The 20,110-nt window shown below is 36.2% G+C and overlaps 1 protein-coding gene across 8 annotated transcripts in view; it reads left to right on the top strand.

The window, feature by feature from the left end:
* The window catches only part of LOC106082928 (uncharacterized), a 120,586-nt gene extending 104,978 nt beyond the window's left edge, over window positions 1–15,608 (top strand). For all 8 annotated transcript variants that reach the window (XM_059360081.1, XM_059360085.1, XM_059360080.1 and 5 more), the window contains one exon: window positions 14,643–15,608. In XM_059360081.1, coding sequence (XP_059216064.1) covers window positions 14,643–15,487 — 845 coding nt within the window. In that variant the 3' untranslated portion in view covers window positions 15,488–15,608. The remainder of the gene's footprint in view (window positions 1–14,642) is intronic.
* Window positions 15,609–20,110: the final 4,502 nt, after the last annotated feature.

Below are 20,110 nucleotides of genomic sequence, written 5' to 3'. Positions count from 1 at the left end.
TCTTAATGATGTTTATGGGGCCTATCCACTTTGTGTTTTTGCATGTGACCTAACCTTCTATTAGTGAATCCTGTCCAGTTTTGTTTCGACTTATAATATCCATATCACGTATGGAATTTATTTACTATTTTAAATTGGAGTGCCTCTTAAAATCCACAAAACATAAACAAGCCTCCTGCGTCTTGCCATGGTTTCTCATCACTTCCCACTAACAAAGCATAGCACTCACATTGCTTTTTAATATTGGTGATGCTCTTTTTATTTGCTACAACAATTGATACTTTTTATTTCACTATTCTTCCCATTGCATGGATTACATATACGGTCATTCCCACGAAGGCATTTTTCTCACTATGTAATGAAATCTGCTTGAAATAATCCCAAGTATTGATTCTTCAGAGAAATAGTTTTTACCAACAGTTGTCATTTCATATGTCAGACGACTCCCTCTCTCTGACAAAATAAAATTTATGTTAAACCATTAACTTACCTCCAATTAAAATAATAAATCCAAATAAATTTGATTGTTAACTCATGTAAGATATCAAAAACCTTTCCACCACCATGCTTGAGATCTTTAAAACAGCGATGCCCAGTCCTTTACGGTAGCGTTGATGGTAATTCACACACATCGAATATATTCTCTTTGTTTCAGTCGTTGTTGAGACATCAACGAATAAACATTTGGAGGGGAAAAACAATGATTTTTAGTTGCTTGAAAGGTATAAAAAAGTATTAAAGTTGTCTTATTTTACGTTTATTTTTGCGAAACACCAATCACTCAATTCAAAAAATGGTTTTTTTACATATTGAGTGAAGTAAAAATTATTAAAAAGAGTAACAGGGGATTTTTTTGTGTTTGGGGAAAAAATTTTCCCATTTGGGGTACGGTGATTTCGATGGGGAAAAAAGCAAACATTTAGGATTTTCTAGGGGAATTCCATCACCATAGCTTAATTCTCTTGAGCATAGAAATTTTCGTAATGTTTAGTGCTGGTCAATACCCTTGGATTAGGTGTGATTAAATAGAAAGCATGTTCACCTACGCTGGTGTTTACGGTAGTAACGTATCTCCTGAGATGAGAAATTGTGAATGAACATAGACATGGGCTTTAGGCTTTTAGTAGGCATGGGCTTTAGTCCATCGTACTGGAAATGCTTCCAACAATTTAAATCACGGCATCCAATATACAAAGATAACCCACCATTCCATGTAAACTAATCTAGTCATCCCTTTCCCATACCATCTCATCCCATAAAATATGCATTTTTCACCAGATTATGATGAAAGGTGGTTTACATATATATCCGTGGTGGTGGGTATAAAGTTCGGCAAATCGGATGAGAATTGCGCCCTCTAGAAGTCAAGACCCATGATCGGTTTATATGGCAGCTTTATCAGAACATGGACCGATTTGGCCCATTTACAATCCCAACTTCCCAAAATTTCAAGTGGCTAGCTCTACTCCTTCAAAAGTTAGCGTGCTTTCGACAGACAGACGGACGGACGGACATGGCTAGTTCGACTTAAAATGTCACGACGATCAAGAATATATATACTTTATGTGGTTTTAGACGCATATTTCGATGCGATACAAACAGAATGACGAAATTAGCATGCCCCCTATGGTGGAGGGTATAAAAAAATATGTTGGGCTAAGTGCCTGTGCGGCTTCACAATATTTTTGAAATATGCACCGCAATCTACCGAAAGTGGAGTACATTGAAATCAAGATACACTCATAAGACCTAGAAGTTTAGATTATAAATATAAGTATTGTTCTGAGTATTGTAAACGGCTCTGCGAAGCTTGCTTGGGTGGGGCTTTTTATTTTTATTATCGATTCTTATATTTTTGTTGTTGTTATAGCATTCGACACGGTCAGCTACTGGTGAGGAAAGGGAGATCGGTCTGTACGACTCCCCAATCTCGGGTCCCTTCAAGCTTTAGTAGCGGGAACACTACCCATTTTCCCGACATCTATAAGAGTGTTCAAAGACAGGTTGAGGACAGTAGTAAGGTACTCAACTTGAGGTAAATCCAGATTCTTCAGCATCAGTGTAGAGATTCCGTCGGGGCGCAACGCCTTTGATGATTAGGCGAAACGGATCACATTCGTAACTTCGCCCACGGTAAATTGTGATGGCTGTCCATCCGCTCAGAGACCACGGATACGGCGAATGGCCCTCCTCCTTGCCCTGTCACTCTCGGGATTGAAGGTTGAACAACCTGGCGCATCTCTTTGGAACAGTCACGGTTACGTCGCCAAAAGTGACTGAGGTCCTGTCATCCCGTCTACTGGGGTTCCAGAGTGACTTAACAGTAGACCACAGCTTGCCTAAACCTGTGTCTAGGTTACATTACTCCAAGTGTTCCAGCCACAAATTCCGCCTATGTTCGTTGACTACCATGTTTATTTCCAGATTCAGCTCGCTGATTCTGGGGTTAGTGGGGTCCATACAACGAATCCCATCACGCTCGTCTGTGTGTACCACTGCCTGCGCCGGAAAATTGGGCCGCACTTGGGGTATCCGTCCGGATGGTATAAAGCGAGCAGCTGCTTCGTTAATGATGTCTCGGAATTTCCTCTCAAAAACTAGCAGATCCGATGGGGGTGCCAGTTCACTGAAGCGGTGATTGGTGTATTCTCTGAAGCCAGCCCAATCGGCCTGCCAAAGCTATACCGCTCTGGTCGTTACCTAGGGTAGAATGCCGTGAAATGTGATGAGCATTAAAGTCCCCTAAAACCAGACGATTATAGTCAGATGGTAACCCACTTATGCCGGGGTTGTAAGCTTGACCATTAATTGGGACACAGCTAGTCCGACGACGAGGACGCAGAAAGCGACGACGATGACGCTTGTGACCCACTGCATATTCAGTATGACTTTACTCCCTAGTGATGTAAGGCTAGAGCAAGATCGGTAATGTACCCACTCCATGCACCGATTACACCTCACCGACACCAACCGATGATGGAGGCGGTTCTGGCAAACCGAACAGAACCGGGGTCCGGGGTTCTTTTCAATCCCGGCACGGACCCGAATGGTGCGGAGAAGGCATTCCGGAAAAGGATGAACACATAGCAGTTTGTTGTGTTCTATCTTTCGTCTGCTTGATTCTGTTGAGTGGACAGATCCAGGAACTATGCGACTAGGATGGGTCGATCGATTCTTATTATCGGTTATTATTATCAGTTATAACATATTGGGTTGCCCAAAAAGGAATTGCGGATTTTTAATATAGTCGGCGTTGACAAATTTTTTCACAGCTTGTGACTCTGTAATTGCATTCTTTCTTCTGTCAGTTATCAGCTGTTACTTTTGCTTGCTTTAGAAAAAAAGTATATTTGATTAAAGTTCATTCTAAGTTTTATTAAAAATGCTTTTACTTTCTTTTAAAAAATCCGCAATTATTTTTTGGGCAACCCAATATGATCAGCGTTACCGTTGGACATTTTCAAATAGTGGCACATAAAGTGTCATTTGTAAAAATAAGTTAATTTCCTTTTTTTTGAAAAGTGGCAATTTTTTTTCTTTTTTATTAAAAAAAAAACAAAACAAGGAAACAAATTAAGAGTAAAAAAACAAAAGCATACAATAAACCTTCTGCTTTTTACAAAAATAACACAAAAAATTATTTAAATTGGTCCAAAATTTGGAACATTATTTTTCATAAAAAAAAAAAACAAAAAGAAGACCTGTATTATAAAAACAAACAATTAATTTCTTTTATAAATAACATATAAAGGTGTTAAAAAGATAAGTTCGGTCAATCCACCACCGTAAATCAATCCTAGGTCGAGACTTTTTGTAACCAAAAAGCCAAATTCAAATTTGGACGGACGAACGAACTTCGCAAAATCGATCTACGATCTACAAAACATGTATTTGTAGGTTTTAGAAAAAAACTTTAGACAAGTTGGATATTTAAATTCTTAAGTGATATATTTCGCAAATGTAAACAAACTTGTTTTTGTTTTGTTAAGTTAATCTCGTTCAGCTTTAAACATTATAATTTGTCGAAAAATTTAACATTTATATGCGATTTGTTGGACGACAAACAATAGATGTAATTGTACTTTTGAACATTTGGCACAAAAAGATGGAAAAGTGGCGCAAACATCTTAAAAGTATAGCAATATCTGTTCCCAGCCTTCTTTCAATATGTTAAACAATTTCAAATAATAATATTAATAGAAACACATTTAGAATCTGATAAGGAGAAGAGAGCAATACCATACTTTAGCGGATTTGATCTTTTTTTTGAGCCGGCAGTACGCATTCATAGATTCGGTAGAGCTATTGGTGGGAAATTGATTGGAGTAAGCAAACAGTTGCCTGAAATAGGCGTTAAACCGGAAATAATCGATTCGAACAAAAAATTATTTATAAAACTGCGCACCAAAGAATATACATGCTCTATAATACCGCAATATTTAAGACCTGCCACTTGGGATAATGATTTACGAAATCTAAAACAATATTTTCAAGAGGAAGAAATGCAAAATCCTATTTTAATCGGAGATTTTAATGTTAGAATTGGGGAAATTAGTCAACACATGGGTGAAATATACAGAGAAAGCTTTTTCTCCGGATACGATTTAAGAAAATCAAAAGATAAAACCGTCAATCAAAAGGGGATCCAATTTCTACAACTTTGTGACGACTACAACTTGTATATTTTAAATGGCATAACAAAAGGTGATGAGGAAGGGAATTTAACATATGTTACAACAGTTGGAGATTCAGTTAATGATATATGTGCTGTGTCTAAGGAACTACTACGATATACCTATGAATTTAAAGTTGAAGATAAGATATGGTCGGATCATTTTCCCATACTGTTGCAAATTAATGTTGGAACTGACAACAGAATAGAAGAAAAGATGGCGCTCCTACCAAAGTTAATATGGAAGGATAAATATAAGAGTAATTATCAACAAATGATGAGCGCAAATCGCAGCTATAAATGAAATCAGCCTTAACGAAATCTGTGAAATTATTAAGGAATCTTATCCAAAACAAAACAGCCGTAAACCATCTTTTAATTCAAAGCATAAATGGCATAATAATAATTGCAATTTAGCAAGAATTAATACCTTCAAGCTGCTGAAAATCTACAGAAAAACGGGTATTTTAGAAGACAAACGCCGGTATATATCAGCTCAGAAGCATTATAGAGCCATATGTAATAGCAGTAAAGAGGTGTACTACAACAACATGGCTAATAACCTCAATTGTATAAGGAACTCCAAGGAATGGTGGAAAACGGCTAGAGAAATGCGCAACCAACACAATCTTGTATCCTCTAACATAACCCCCGAAGTATTTAGATCCTATTACGAAGGTTTATTAAATAACTCTGAAGAAATCACCCTTATCTATTATGCCCCTTTTTATAAAGAAGATTCTGATTTAGATGGACCGTTTACTATGATCGAACTGAAGAAAATTTTGGCAAGTGTAAAAACTAATAAAGCTCCAGGGGAAGATAGAATCCCTTATGAATTCTTCATGAATGCCACTGATCAATTTCATAACCTGCTTCTAAATACATACAATAGATTGTATACGAATGGAAAAATCGATCCTATATTTTCGAAGACCATTATTTTCCCAATACACAAAAAAGGAGATCTGAATGAAGCATCAAATTATAGAGGCATTTCGTTCATGAACTGTGCAGCTAAGATTTTTATGGGATTAATGAACGAAAAGCTATACAACTGGGTTGAACAGAACAAAATCCTAACCGAATTTCAATCTGGTTTCCGCAAAAATTATGCAACAACCGATAATATATACAATCTAGCATCTATCGTTAACCTAAAATTGAGCGAAAAGAAAAAAGTATATGCTTTCTTTGTAGATTTCAAGGCAGCATTTGATAATATATCGAGACAAGCCCTTATTTATAAGCTTTTTCAAATGGGTATATCATATAAATTCGTTAGATTGGTAGAACAAATGTACAACAATACCCAATCAGCTGTGTGGAACGGAAAAGAAATATCCGAATATTTTGAAACAACGAAGGGTGTTAAACAGGGTTGCCTTTTATCACCATTATTATTCACACTCTACATAAATGATTTGCATGATTATATTGAAGGCGGATTATGTGTGGAATCTATCAATATAAGATTACTTCTATATGCAGATGATATTGTGCTGCTAGCTGATGATATTAAAATCCTACAGAATATGATAGATAAATTAGAATTATACTGCAAAAGATGGAGCTTAGAAGTGAATATAAGCAAATCGGAAATAATGGTTTTCAGAAATGGAGGAAAGCTAAGCAAGTACGAGAAATGGACATACAAAGGCAGGGAGATAAAAATCTGCAACGAATTTAAATATTTAGGAGTAGTATTTACACCCAAAATGAAATTTCATAAACATGTGCAAAACAGAAATAATGAAGCAAAAAACGCAATAAATTCTATATGGAAACAATTTATGGAAAGAAATGATATAAATATGAATAACAAATGGAAGGTATTTTTAGCTGTTTGCAGATCCATTCAAACGTATGCTGCTCAAGTTTGGGGATACTCTTATTTTGAAGAAGTTAATACACTGCAGAGATATCTTTTGAAACGGATTTTGAGAGTACCAAGTTTTACTCCAAACTACGTGTTGATGCTGGAAACAGATGTAGAAGATACCCAGATTTATACTCTGGGATTACATTTGAAGTATATAGAGAAAACACTGTATCACCATGAACCATGCAGGCTCCCGAAACAATTATCTAATATTATATTGGAGAAAAATACATTTTGGGCAAAAGAAATAGCTACCCTGTCGCAAAACTTTAACATACAATGGGACCAATCCACTTCATGTTTAGCTAACTGGAGGGCATTTTGCAAAAATTTACTCAGCAGCATAAAAATGCGACTACATGATGAGAGACTATGGAGACAACAGAACTGTCAGAGTCTGCGAATTTATAAATATTTGAATCCAAACCGAGCTCAGCTTTACCTGAACGATAAAAATTCTTACAATAAGATCGTATGGATATTCAAAACACGCAGTGGAATGATTCCTTTGGGGTATAATAAATTTGATTCCGATACATCGAGTAGAGAGTGTAAACTATGCAATTTGCGTGAGATCGAAACAATACAACACTTTCTGGGAAAATGTCCTGTACTTCAAGAATTCAGAATGTTATCATTTCAAAGACCAATATTAAATGAGGAAGAGGTGATTAGAGTACTTGATGGCGAAGAAGAAGAAGACTGGGATAGGTTGGCAAACTATATGGAAACCACTTATAAATATAGAAACTTTTTAATGAATGAATTCGATTAACTTAAATTTGTTTTATATATAACGCGATAGACGTAATTATTACATTATCGCAAATTCCAACTACTTCTAAAATTGATTTTTTTGAATCTTTGTATAAATTGTATAATGAATGAAAACAAAAAATTTTCTCAATAAAGAAGAAAAAAAGAAGTATAGCATTTAGTATCAAATTAAAAAAGTGACAGCGTCCAAAAGAAGTGTAAAATTTGATACTAAAGTGACACAACGGAAACACTGCATATGATATCGACGGGAAGTTATCCCAGTACAACTTTGCATAGCAATACTATTCAGAACATCTGACCTGCACTGAAAATATTTCAATTTACAAAAATTTATTTCACAATGTTTGTCACATAATTTTGTTTGCCAATGTAAACAAACAATGGATTATTATTATTATTATTATTATTAGAAAAACGAATTGAAATATTCAAACAGAGCAGACGTGTTTCCTTGACAAAAAAAAATATTAAAACTAAAAATTGAATTTTCTTTGAAATAAAAATTTAAATTTGTGGATTTTGAATTTTGGAAATGAATTTGGACCAACTAGGCATGGACGTTTGCGATCCTGCCGAGAATATACCCCCTGATAAAAACAGCCATAAAAGCAATTGTAAGTCAGCCATTGGAAAACTTTTGCATGAAGCCTGCTTTAGTGGACATGGACATGGATATGGCTCGCAAAATTCTGGATGTTTGGATCAAGACATTACTCCTTCGACGTCTGCATCATCATCCTCTAAATGCAATAAAGGAATGTCTGCTAATTTGGTAATGAATGTTGAAAAATTGCCTTCAATTGACATTAAAAAATTGACAAAAACAAACGCAACGCAAGTCAATACATCAAGACCTTTACCATCCAACATTGAGAGCAATATGGATCACAACGAGTTTACCCCCTCTGACAAAGAAGGTTTTCAAATGGTGCAAAAGAAACGGAAAATATCTGGTGATACTAACTTGCGTAAGATAGATTTAAGCAATTCTGTTCTTAGCGTTTCAAATAATGCATCTGGCCAATCGCAGGATTCTTCCAATAGATTTGCAATATTAGGAGATTTAGATATTAAAACTAACAACACTTATCATAAGAAAATTCCAGCACAAGATGCTTTAGTTGTAGAAAAATCTGTCGGAAACAGGAAGTCTTTCTGCCCTCCTATTTTTCTTTTTGGTGTTGATATGAATAATTTAATTAAAGACTTAAAGGCTAGGCAAATTGTATTTAAGATTGTCAACAAGAGCAGACACAAGAGTAAACTTTATTTGCAAGACCCAAAAATACACACTGAGCTAATGTGCCTTCTACGTGAAAAGAAATTAGATTCATATTCTTATACACCAAGGGAGTTAAAACGACAAACCATTGTTTTGCGTGGCCTTTTGTTTGACACAGCAATAGAGGATATTAAGTCGGAAATAGATATGTTAGTCCCTGATACAGTGCATAGTGTCTCTAAATTTTCCACTTCATACTCCAAGAAAAACAATATTGACACAGGTCTTTTTTTGCTAACACTGCATCCTGGTAAATCCGTATCTGAGTTGAAGGCGCAAAGATATATTTTGCATCAAAGGGTGTCTTGGGAATTACCGAAGAAAAATATGAGGGATGTTCAATGCTGGAGATGCCAACAATGGGGGCATATGTCCCAAAATTGCAACAGGGATTTTGCATGCGTAAAGTGCGGTCAAAACCATGCACAAGGTGAGTGTAAATTTGTGCAGGGCGATGGAAATTTACCATTTTGCATCAATTGTGGAAATAGCGGCCATCCCTCGAGTTTTAGAGGTTGCCCTGAGTATAAAAAATATGTTGAGCTTAAGAAGAGAGCTAGATCAGTTGCCCTAGAGAGAAAAGAGAAGGCAAAAAACAATGTTTTTAGTGCTTTAAACTCTTTTACTCAACCGAATGTATCTTATTCCGATGCGTCCCGTAACGGTACTTCTAGTTACACTCAACCCTCAACGAAACCGAAAATCATTGAAGAATTTTTGAAAATTGCTAAAGAACTTTGCCCTCCTAAAGTGATTTCGCTGGAAGACAAAATTGCCAATTTTATAAGGGAGTTTCAAACCATTTCAAAGGAAGAGGCGATACAGCGATGTATAGGCCTCTTACGCGAAGTAAACCAAGTCTATGGTCCATAATGTTCTGGATCTTATTACATTTAATGTCAGGTCACTCATTGAATATGGCCGTAGATTTGAATTACACAGTTTAATGAAAAAGTTTGATATTGACATTGCTTTCCTTCAGGAAACTCATTTGAGAGCTGGAGGTAATATTAGTTTTGAAGGCTGTCACTTTCTAAGGGATAACAGCGCACAAGGTGTGGCCATACTACTTAAGAAACATTTTAAATTCAGAAAAGAAGTCATCTTAGGGTTTCTCTTCCCTAATTTATTTATTTCTATTGATGTTTCTATTAATGGCGTTCTTAGGAAAATTTTGTTAGGCTCAGTTTATATTCCTGGCAATTCAAGCCAATCGCAAATTTTAAGTTCTCTGTCTTCTTTAGGTAATTATTCTGGGGGATTTGATTTCACATTTATAGGTGGTGATTTCAATGCTAGACATATTTCATGGGGTGATTCTATGAATAATTCAAATGGAAACTGTTTTTATGACTTCCTTAAAGTAAATCCCCACTTTTTTACCAGAATATCTTCATCCTGTCCAACGTTTCCAAATGGTTCATCTTACTTGGATCATTTTCTCTTTTGTTCTAACACATCTGACCTGCCAAATCCTGTTTGTTCGACCTCATGTTTACCCAGTTTTTCAGATCACTACCCTCTCAAACTTAACGTCATTCTTCCTAGCTTCGAAATTGTTTTGCAGCCTCCTCCTACATTTACAAGCTTCGAAAGCACAAATTGGGATGATTTCAAGCACGATATAACTCAGGGTATTTTAAGTAATTATCCCCCTTCAAATAGAAATTTGAGTAACAATGAAATTGATCAGTACATTGAAGAGTTTGCTTCTGTTGTGAGTTCTGTCTCAGAACTTCATTCTAAGAAAATTGAATTGGGTAACAGAAAATTCTTGATATCTGATAGAATTAAGAATTTATATAGAATTAAATATAATTGGCAAAAAGAACTTAAGAGGCTTTATCGCGTGTCCAGTAACAGATTCAGTCCAGAGTATCGCATTTTATCCAAGCAAATCCAATTATTGAGTGTTATTATTAAGAGGCAGGTTGAACTAGAGCAGATTTCTATTTTTAGAAATAAACTTAGAGGAATTAAGCCGGGGCCAAGAGCACATCGGGACGTTTTCAAGATTATTGGGCATCGAAAATCTCTACCTTTGGATAAATTATCAATTGATGGTGCGATAATAACAAATGAGTCGGAATGCCTTTCCCATTTGAAATCGTATTTTTCTAATATTTATAATAGCTCTGTTCATCTTTCGTCTGTAAGGGAAGATTTTGTGAATGACTTCATTGCAAATGTTCCTCAACACTGCTATTCATTTTCAATTGATTCAGATGCAAAAAATCAAGACAGGTTGGAAAATCTTACAACTTTGGGTGAAATTCTTGATATTTCCTCATATTTAAAGAATAAGAAATCGTCTGGCATTGATACTATTTCTAATTTTATTATTCGAAAACTTTCAACTAAAGCATTTAAATATTTAGTTATCATATTTAATAACTGTATCTCCAACGGATATTTTCCAGATTCATGGAAAACCTCAAAGATAATTCCAATTAAGAAAAAATCCAATAGTAATGAGATTTCTAACTTGCGACCTATATCTTTATTGTCAAATCTGGGTAAACTTTTTGAAATGATTGTCCGTACTAAAATGGATAAAGGTATCACTTTACCATATATTCCAAACTCACAATTTGGTTTCCAAAAAGGGCATTCCACAGTTGATGCTATGACAAAGTTCACAAATGATATTGTATTGAATTTAAGAGCAAAGAAATGTACTGTTGCAGTTTTTCTTGACGTTGAAAAGGCTTTTGATCATGCTTCCCACTATGGTATATTAACTAAAATGATAAGGATAGGGTTTAGTCCTCCGATTATAAAGCTTTTCAAAAGTTTTTTTACGAATAGACAATTTGGCGTACTCTTCAAAAATCAGTTGTCGGAATTTTCAAATGTTAATTGTGGTGTCCCGCAAGGATCGGTTTTAGCTCCACATTTATATAACATTTTTATGAGTGATTTTCCCCACAACTCCGAACATTCCTCGGGTATTTTGTATGCGGATGATTCCCTTTTATACTCTCACAATGAATCGCCAGCATGTGCTTTGGTCCAAGTCTCGCAATACCTCCATGAGGTTAAAAATTTTTATGATAAATGGGGTATAAAGATAAATACTTCAAAATGCGAAGCCATTTGCATAAGAAATGCATCGGGAAAATGCAAGCGCTTTGTTGTACCTGAGAGTAAATCCTTGAAGCTATTTTTAAATGGCATTGAAATTCCATTTAAAGAGAAAGTTAAATATTTGGGTGTAGAGTTTAACAAACTTTTTAAATTCAACGTACACGCGCGGAAGGTCCGTAATAAGGCCCAGGGAATATTCGCATCGTTTCAAAAAATTCTTGGATACAAATCTTTGCCTGTAAATACGAAACTTTTATTGTACAAGACTTGTATTAGGCCTGTTATCTTATATGGTTTTCCAGTTTGGTTCAGTATATCCCCCATTGTTATGAAAGAACTTGAGATTTTTGAGCGGAAAATTTTGAGACTTTGCATTGGGAAGAATTTTAAGCGCATTAACAGAAAATATTCAAATAATTTCATTTATTTGAATTCCAAGTTAAAGCGGCTTTCTTCCTATGTGTGTGATCTTTTGGAGAAATTCAATTTAAGATTAGGGCTTCATGAGAATTCTCATATGATTGACGCTATGAATAGTCAAGCGAACATTGGTTGGTATAATGCTCAGTATTTATCTCCCTTGGGATATATAAATGAACCTGAATCGGGTACTATCGCTTTTTACGAAAAGGCACTAGCCGGTACTCACCGTGGTTAGCTACATCTTAACCTACTTTTCCTTGTTTTTTTTTTTTTTTTTAGTTATAATTGTTATTATTTTTTGCTTATTTTATTATTTGTAGCTTTAAGTTCAAACCCTAGATTAAGATTTTTCTATTTAATGTAGTAGTCTCGGGAGCAAGGACGTCAATAATTCTAATTTCATGTATCCATATTACATTTTACCTTTTATGCTAAAGCCAGGTGCTGAAACTACCTAATATGTTATTGCGATAATACATTATAGTCATAAGTTTTCTTTATTATGTTTCTAATTCTACTTCAATGTTTAAAAAAAGACTCAATAAATATAAACTTCAACTTCAAACTTCATTATTATTATTAATGCGCCTAAAAGTGTGCTATATTTTATAGGAACCTTTAAAAACGAAGGCAGTTGCAAAACTTGACATTTTTGAACACATTGTTTTAAAGAAATCCCCACTACATGACTACTAATACTTTTGGCTGCTTTTTACACCCAGCTGGGAACTGGCATACTTGCATACGTTTTACATAAGTTGCAGGTTGTATACCTGAAAATCTTAAGCAATGTCTAAACAAAAAAAATTTTAAAACTCTTAATTTTTGCTCACTTTTTGATATATTTTTTTTACTTTCAGTGAAAGAAGCCTGTATGTATCGATTCTTATTATCGGTTATTATTATCAGTTATTACATATGATCAGCGTTATCGTTGGAAATTTTCAAATAGTGGTACATAAAGTGTCATTTGTAAAAACAAGTTAATTTTTTTTTGAAAAGTGACAATTTTTTTCTTTTTTATTAAAAAAACAAAACAAGGAAACAAATTAAGAGTAAAAAAACAAAAGCATACAATAAACCTTCTGCTTTTTACAAAATTAACACAAAAAATTATTTAAATTGGTCCAAAATTTGGCACATTATTTTTCATAAAAAAAACAAAAAGAAGACCTGTATAATAAAAACAAACAATTATTTTATTTTATGAATAACATATAAAGGTATTAAAAAGATAAGTTCGGTCAATCCACCACCGTAAATCCATCCTAGGTCGAGACTTTTTGTAACCAAAAAGCCAAATTCAAATTTGGACGGACGAACGAACTTCGCAAAATCGATCTACGATCTACAAAACATGTATTTGTAGGTTTAAGAAAAAACTTTAGACAAGTTGGATATTTAAATACTTAAGTGATATATTGGGTTGCCCAAAAAGTAATTGCGGATTTTTCATATAGTCGGCGTTGACAAATTTTTTCACAGCTTGTGACTCTGTAATTGCATTCTTTCTTCTGTCAGTTATCTGCTGTTACTTTTAGCTTGCTTTAGAAAAAAAGTGTAAATAAAGTATATTTGATTAAAGTTCATTCTAAGTTTTATTAAAAATGCATTTACTTTCTTTTAAAAAATCCGCAATTACTTTTTGGGCAACCCAATATTTCGCAAATATAAACAAACTTTGTTTTGTTATTTTACTCTCGTTCAGCTTAAAACATTAAAATTTGTCGAAAAATTTAACATTTATATGCGATTTGTTGGACGACAAACAATAGATGTAGTTGTACTTTTGAACATGTGGCACAAAAAGATGGAAAAGTGGCGCAAACATCTTAAAAGTATAGCATTTAGTATCAAATTAAAAAAGTGGCACCGTCCAAAAGAAAAATTTAACATTTATATGCGATTTGTTGGACGACAAACAATAGATGTAGTTGTACTTTTGAACATGTGGTACAAAAAGATGGAAAAGTGGCGCAAACATCTTAAAAGTATAGCATTTAGTATCAAATTAAAAAAGTGGCACCGTCCAAAAGAAGTGTAAAATTTGATACTAGTGGCACAACGGAAACACTGCATATGATATCGACGGGAAGTTATCCCAGTACAACTTTGCATAGCAATGCTATTCAGAACATCTGACCTGCACTGAAAATATTTCATTTTACAAAAATTTATTTCACAATGTTTGTCGCATAATTTTGTTTGCCAATGTAAACAAACAATGGATTATTATTATTATTATTAATGCGCCTAAAAGTGTACTATATTTTATAGGAACCTTCAAAAACGAAGGCAGTTGCAAAACTGAACACATTGTTTTAAAGAATTCCCCACTACATGACTACTAATACTTTTGGCTGCTTTTTACACCCAGTTGGGAACTGGCATACTTGCATACTTTTTACATAAGTTGCAGGCTGTATACCTGAAAAATCTTAAGCAATGTCTAAACAAACAAATTGTTAAAACTCTTAATTTTTGCTCACTTTTTGATATATTTTTTTTACTTTCAGTGAAAGAAGCCTGTATGATCTTACTACAGACAATTCCCGGCAGTTTTGATATGGACAACTTTGAGAGAAATCTTTTGACTAAATTCCCCCAAATTGTCAGCTATCATGATCTTCATATATGGCAATTATCTTCACACAGTTACATCGCTACAATACACATAGTTTTTAGAAGTCATAAATTCTATGAGAAGACTATCGTAGATTTGCGTTCTTATTTTCATGATCATAGAATAGCCTATATTACCATACAGCCTGAATTTCAGACAGAAGGTATAGAAGGTGGAACCACTGCATCAACAGAATGTCTAATACAATGTCAGAATCCTGATTGCGCAGATAAAGTATGTTGCAAAGATTCACTACCCGATTTACGTGAGATTAGTGTAACACCAAATTGTGATACGGCCCATGACAATTGTGATGGTCATGGCCATGCTCATGGTCATAGCCATAAACATAAATATCAATGTCATAAACATGGTAAGCGAGGAAAATGTAAAAAATCCTTAAACGATATCAGCTATACAGATGTTACCAATCAAGTAAAAACAAAAATGCCCGAAGAAACAGAACCAACGACTCAACAAAGGGCAACAGCAAACGTGAAAGTTCCTGTAGATGATATAAGAGAGTTTAAAGCAGAAATAAAACTTGAAGGGGGAAACCAGAATGAGAATGCAGAGGAACCTGCAAATGGCAAAAAATCATTACAAAATCCAAATACTAGAACTAAGACTGAAGCTTCCATTAATAGTGATGCCATAAAGGCCAGTGAAACTACAGATTTATCCAGAACTTACTGCAATGAAGACAATGATTTCGAAGCCAGTTGTACAAAATGTTGATAACTGGAAAGCACACACACGCATTCAAATACTCTGTGGAATTTATCGTTTGATATAGAATTTCACCGTAGTTGTAACTGCATAACAGGGATTTTCTAGTTTTTCCATAAAAAGAATATAATATTATACCATATAAAATAGATTTAGTAACAAATAAAAATATAATCACAATATGTTTTTAATTTAGCTTTAGCCTCTTACATATATTTTTACAAAGTCCATTTTGTATTTGCGGTTACTGTCTTAGAAATATCTTCTCTTAACAAAGCCAAATTATTAATGAAAACAAAAAGTTGTGATCAACGTTGCCGTTTTAGATAGGTTCTTACCAAAATTTGTAGGTTTTTATTCTCTTGGTTGTTGTAGTAGCAGTGTGTGGTACACTGAGGCGGCAGCCCTTGCCGATGAAGGAATTCATCGGGTCAATCCGGTACATACAACCGGCTGCCATGGGATTGTATTCTCTTGGTAGGTTGGTAGGCTGACCTCAATTTTGGTAGGTTCAATCCTTGTCATTTCTGTAAATTCGTTGAAAGTGTAGAATGAAACCATGGATGTCGACGGGCAATATACTTTTGCAAGGCTTCAAATTTCGAATTCTGATATTGACTGTAACTGGTACGAGTGCTAAGGGATCTTTTCCAAAATGTATAAATTTTGGGTAAGAAATGCGGCTTTTTTAGAATGCATTCTATCGGAACACAGGGCTATGTGGCAGCTGCATACATACTTAGATGTTGAGGGGTCCGGGAACTCACTGGCGCAAATTTCACGCATTTCATGGCTCAACACTTATATCGGGAGATCGCTTTAACCAAACTCGGCATGGTTGTTCACTGAAATCTGAGTAAAAATACGACTTTATGAAATCAATATTTCTTATCAGGAGGCCATCTGTAAACTTAAGACTTAGAGCGATTTCAACAAACAGACGGACGATCATGCCTAAATCGTCTATAAACGGATATCTTGTACTTTGTAGCGTTCAAACTGTGTACTTTGATGTGTTGCAAATGGAATGGCAAAATGGCGAACTCTTGGGTGATGGGTATAAAAACATATGATGCATTTTTGGTTAGTAGAACATTTGGTAGGTTTTTAAAAGATTTGGTAGTTTTTTTTAAAATTTTGGTAGGAAATAATTTTCTTGAGTAGCAAGTCTAGTTTTGTAAGTTTCGTACATGTGCTATTATCAACAGATTATATTTTATGTCACAGTCAAAATTTAATATTCATTTTTTTTACAATTTCTGATTGTTTCTTTTTCGAGACAAGCTCAATGAGCAGAGATGCAAACAGAAATTTTAAAATTTAATGATCTTCGCCCTAACCGACAAAAAACTTGAAAAATTATTAATTTGTTTTCTCAAATAAATGTTGTTGTTGTAGCAGTGTGTTTTACACCGAGACGGCAGCCCTTGCCGATGGAGGATTCCATCGGGTCAATCCGGTACGTACAACCGGCTGCCATGGGATTGCAAATAAATGTTAAAATTATTGAGCATTTTTAAAAAAAAATCTTTTGGTTTAATTTATGTTGTATATTTATCCGGACAAAAAGATTTTCGTGGATCGCGCCACATGTGGCCAATTTTGACCACAGTAAGTATACATGTGGTCGGCTGGAGTTAATAGGTTGGTTGGTTGATAGGCTAGCTACGATCTGCATGAAAGACAAATATTAAAACATTACTATTATCTGTACCGGGTGAATTGGGGATGTGGGAAACAAAGCAACGGTTCTGATTGGTTTTGACTTGGCAAACTCGGGCTTATCTTGGTGTACCTTCATCTCAAATGTGGACACAAACCTCCCCGCAAACACAACAGATATCAACGGATATCAATTGGATTCAATAGGAATCCAAGAATGCGGCATACAGGCCAACATTACAGTCAGTAGCAACAAGCCAGATGAAGGAGAGGTATGGGGAGAAACGTCTCTTCCGCAAGAAGAAGAAGGAAATGAAAAGGCGTGAGTGTGAGGGAATCGAGATGTTCAGGAGCCAAAATGAAGTCCGAAAATTCTGCCAAAGAATTAAACATCAACCCGATAGTTTTGGTACAGGCACATCCTCTTGCGGAGCCAAAAAAGATAATCTGGTGACTGATACAGATAGTGTGCTGGGGATGAGGAAAGAACTTTTTTTCCAGCTGCTGGTATCCGAAGATGGTGGCCATGTGCATACCGCAGAACCAATCCCTAATGATGGTATAGAATGTGTACCACCTAGTCAAAACGAGGTCCATGTATCAGTAACCCGGCTGAAAAACAATAAGGCACCAGAAACCGATGAGTTACCGGCTGAACTGTTTAAGACCGGAGGCAACATGCTGCTAGGTCGTATGCATCAGCTCGTCTGCGCAATTTGCCTAGAAGAACGCATACCCGATGATTGGAACTTCTGCAGACTATGTCCCGTACACAAGAAAGGGGACAAGATGGTATGTGCCAACTACAGACGAATAAGTCTCCTCCCAATCGCGTACAAGATACTATCGGGCGTATTTTGTGAAAGATTAAAGTCTAAAGTCACCGAAATAATTGGGCACTATCAGTGTGGCTTTATACCTGGCATGGACTGGCATGAAGACTGCATAGCACAACAACTGCTCTGCATGCCATCACCACATACATTTGCCGTGACTTTAATCAGCCCAGGCCATGTGATAGGACGGTCCTCGTGACACTCGACCTATCGAAGGCATTCGACACGGTCAGCCATGCCAAACTCTTTGAGGAACTCGCCAATACGCCCCTCCTGCCAGGCCTGAAACGCTGGCTCGCGAATTATCTGTTTGGTCGCCAGTCATTTGTGGTATTTAGGGATAAGAAATCTAAACACCGTAGAGTGAAACAAGGAGTTCCCAAGGCGGGGTGATATCTCCGGCACTGTTTAACCTCTACCAATCCTCTATTCGACCCCCTCCAGACGGCATAGAGATCGTATCATAAAAAAAAATCAAACAGAAAGTGTCAGCAATGAGAACTTCAGTCGGCTGCCATGAGTGATTATTGCTAGGAATTTTTACTGCGGAAGACTATAAGTCCGTCCGTGCTAAGTCCAGACGAGTGGACGCTTTCTACGATAGCCACTCGAATCAGACGTGGATTGACACCGTGGTTGCAGAGTGGCCAAGGATCTACGGCAGAGTTTTTAACGGTACAGAACATGACTAATCCTGGGACTGAGTGGTCGAAGTCTTCAAGGAAGTCGTTTATGCCCCAGCGTATGCCATAGGATGCCTCAGCATTAGCTGCTTCTAATACGGAGTCTAATATAATTTAAAATATCGTCGGCAATAGGACGCAACCCTGCTTCACTCCTTTATCGATCCCGAAGGGTTGGCTTTCTTTTCCATTGAAGCGGACTGAAACTTCGACATTCATATATAGCTACCTAATTAGTGTCACGATCTTTTCAGGGATGCCCTTATTCAACAGCGTGCTCCACATTGAAGTTCTCGAAACTATGTCAAACGCACGCTCGTCGATGAATAAAAGATTTAGGTATGTATTAAGTTCTACAGACCGTTCAATGATTATGCACAGGGAGTTAATGTGATCGACACAAAAACGTCCTGGGCGAAAACCTGCCTGTTCCTTCCTCAAAATGATGTCAAGTGAAGGCGAAATACGCTGCAGAAGAAGACTTGCCATCACTTTATTTATTGCGTTTAGTAATGTAATCCCCCTCCAGTTTTTACACTGGGCGAGGTTACTCTTCTTTGGCATTGTACCATGATCCCTTTCTTCTATTCCGAGGGGACAGCATTTCTATACCAGGCCTCTCTAATTATTAGGGTGATCGCTTGAGCTAGGGGGTGTGCCAGATACCACAACAGTTCATCAGGTATATTGTCAGGCCTGGATGATTTACCGTTTATGAGTGAGACTAGAAAGGCTTCAATTTCTTCGCAGGTGGGTGGGGCTGTGGATATATTTCTGCGTGGGTTTCTGCGCTCAAGGGGATTAAAAGGCTCAGAGTTTGCATCCTCTGTTGCTGGTCCTTCATAGCTGAAGAAACCGCGCTATCGATCTTATTGCTGTTCGGGTGTTGTTAATTCCGATATTTTATTAATGCCGTTGGCTTTATATTGTTACCGCTCATTTGTTTTATTGACTGGTAAACACCACGCATGTTTCCAATGTTAGCTGCATTTTCGGTTTACTCTACCACCATATTAAAATATATTCGCTTATCTCTGCATATTAGGCGTTTGACCAGCGAGGCGGAGGCGCTATTTTCAGACCTTGCTGCAGCTTTGCCTCTAATGTTGTGCATGGTTGACATTGGTAATTGCGCCCACGGTAAATTGTGATGGTAGTCCATCGGCTCAGAGACCACTGATACGACTAATGTCTTTCCTCCTAGCCTTGTCACTCTCGGGATGCTCAATAAATTGATGGCTGAACAATCTGGTGCATCTCTTCGCATCGGCCACAGTTCACAGGGTTCGAGAGTGACTCAACAGTAAACCACAGCTGGCCTAAACCGGTACCTTAGTTACATTGCTCCAGCCACAAATTCCGCTTATGTTCGTTGACTACCCTGTATATGTCCGTGCAACAAATCGTGCGAGAACGCTGCCGACCCTATTGCACGGACCCATCGGGTTCGT

Source organism: Stomoxys calcitrans, chromosome 1 (assembly GCF_963082655.1).
Source record: "Stomoxys calcitrans chromosome 1, idStoCalc2.1, whole genome shotgun sequence".
Lineage (NCBI taxonomy): Eukaryota > Metazoa > Arthropoda > Insecta > Diptera > Muscidae > Stomoxys > Stomoxys calcitrans.
Note: the sequence above shows the minus strand (reverse complement) of the source record. Positions and strands in the feature narration are given on the sequence as shown.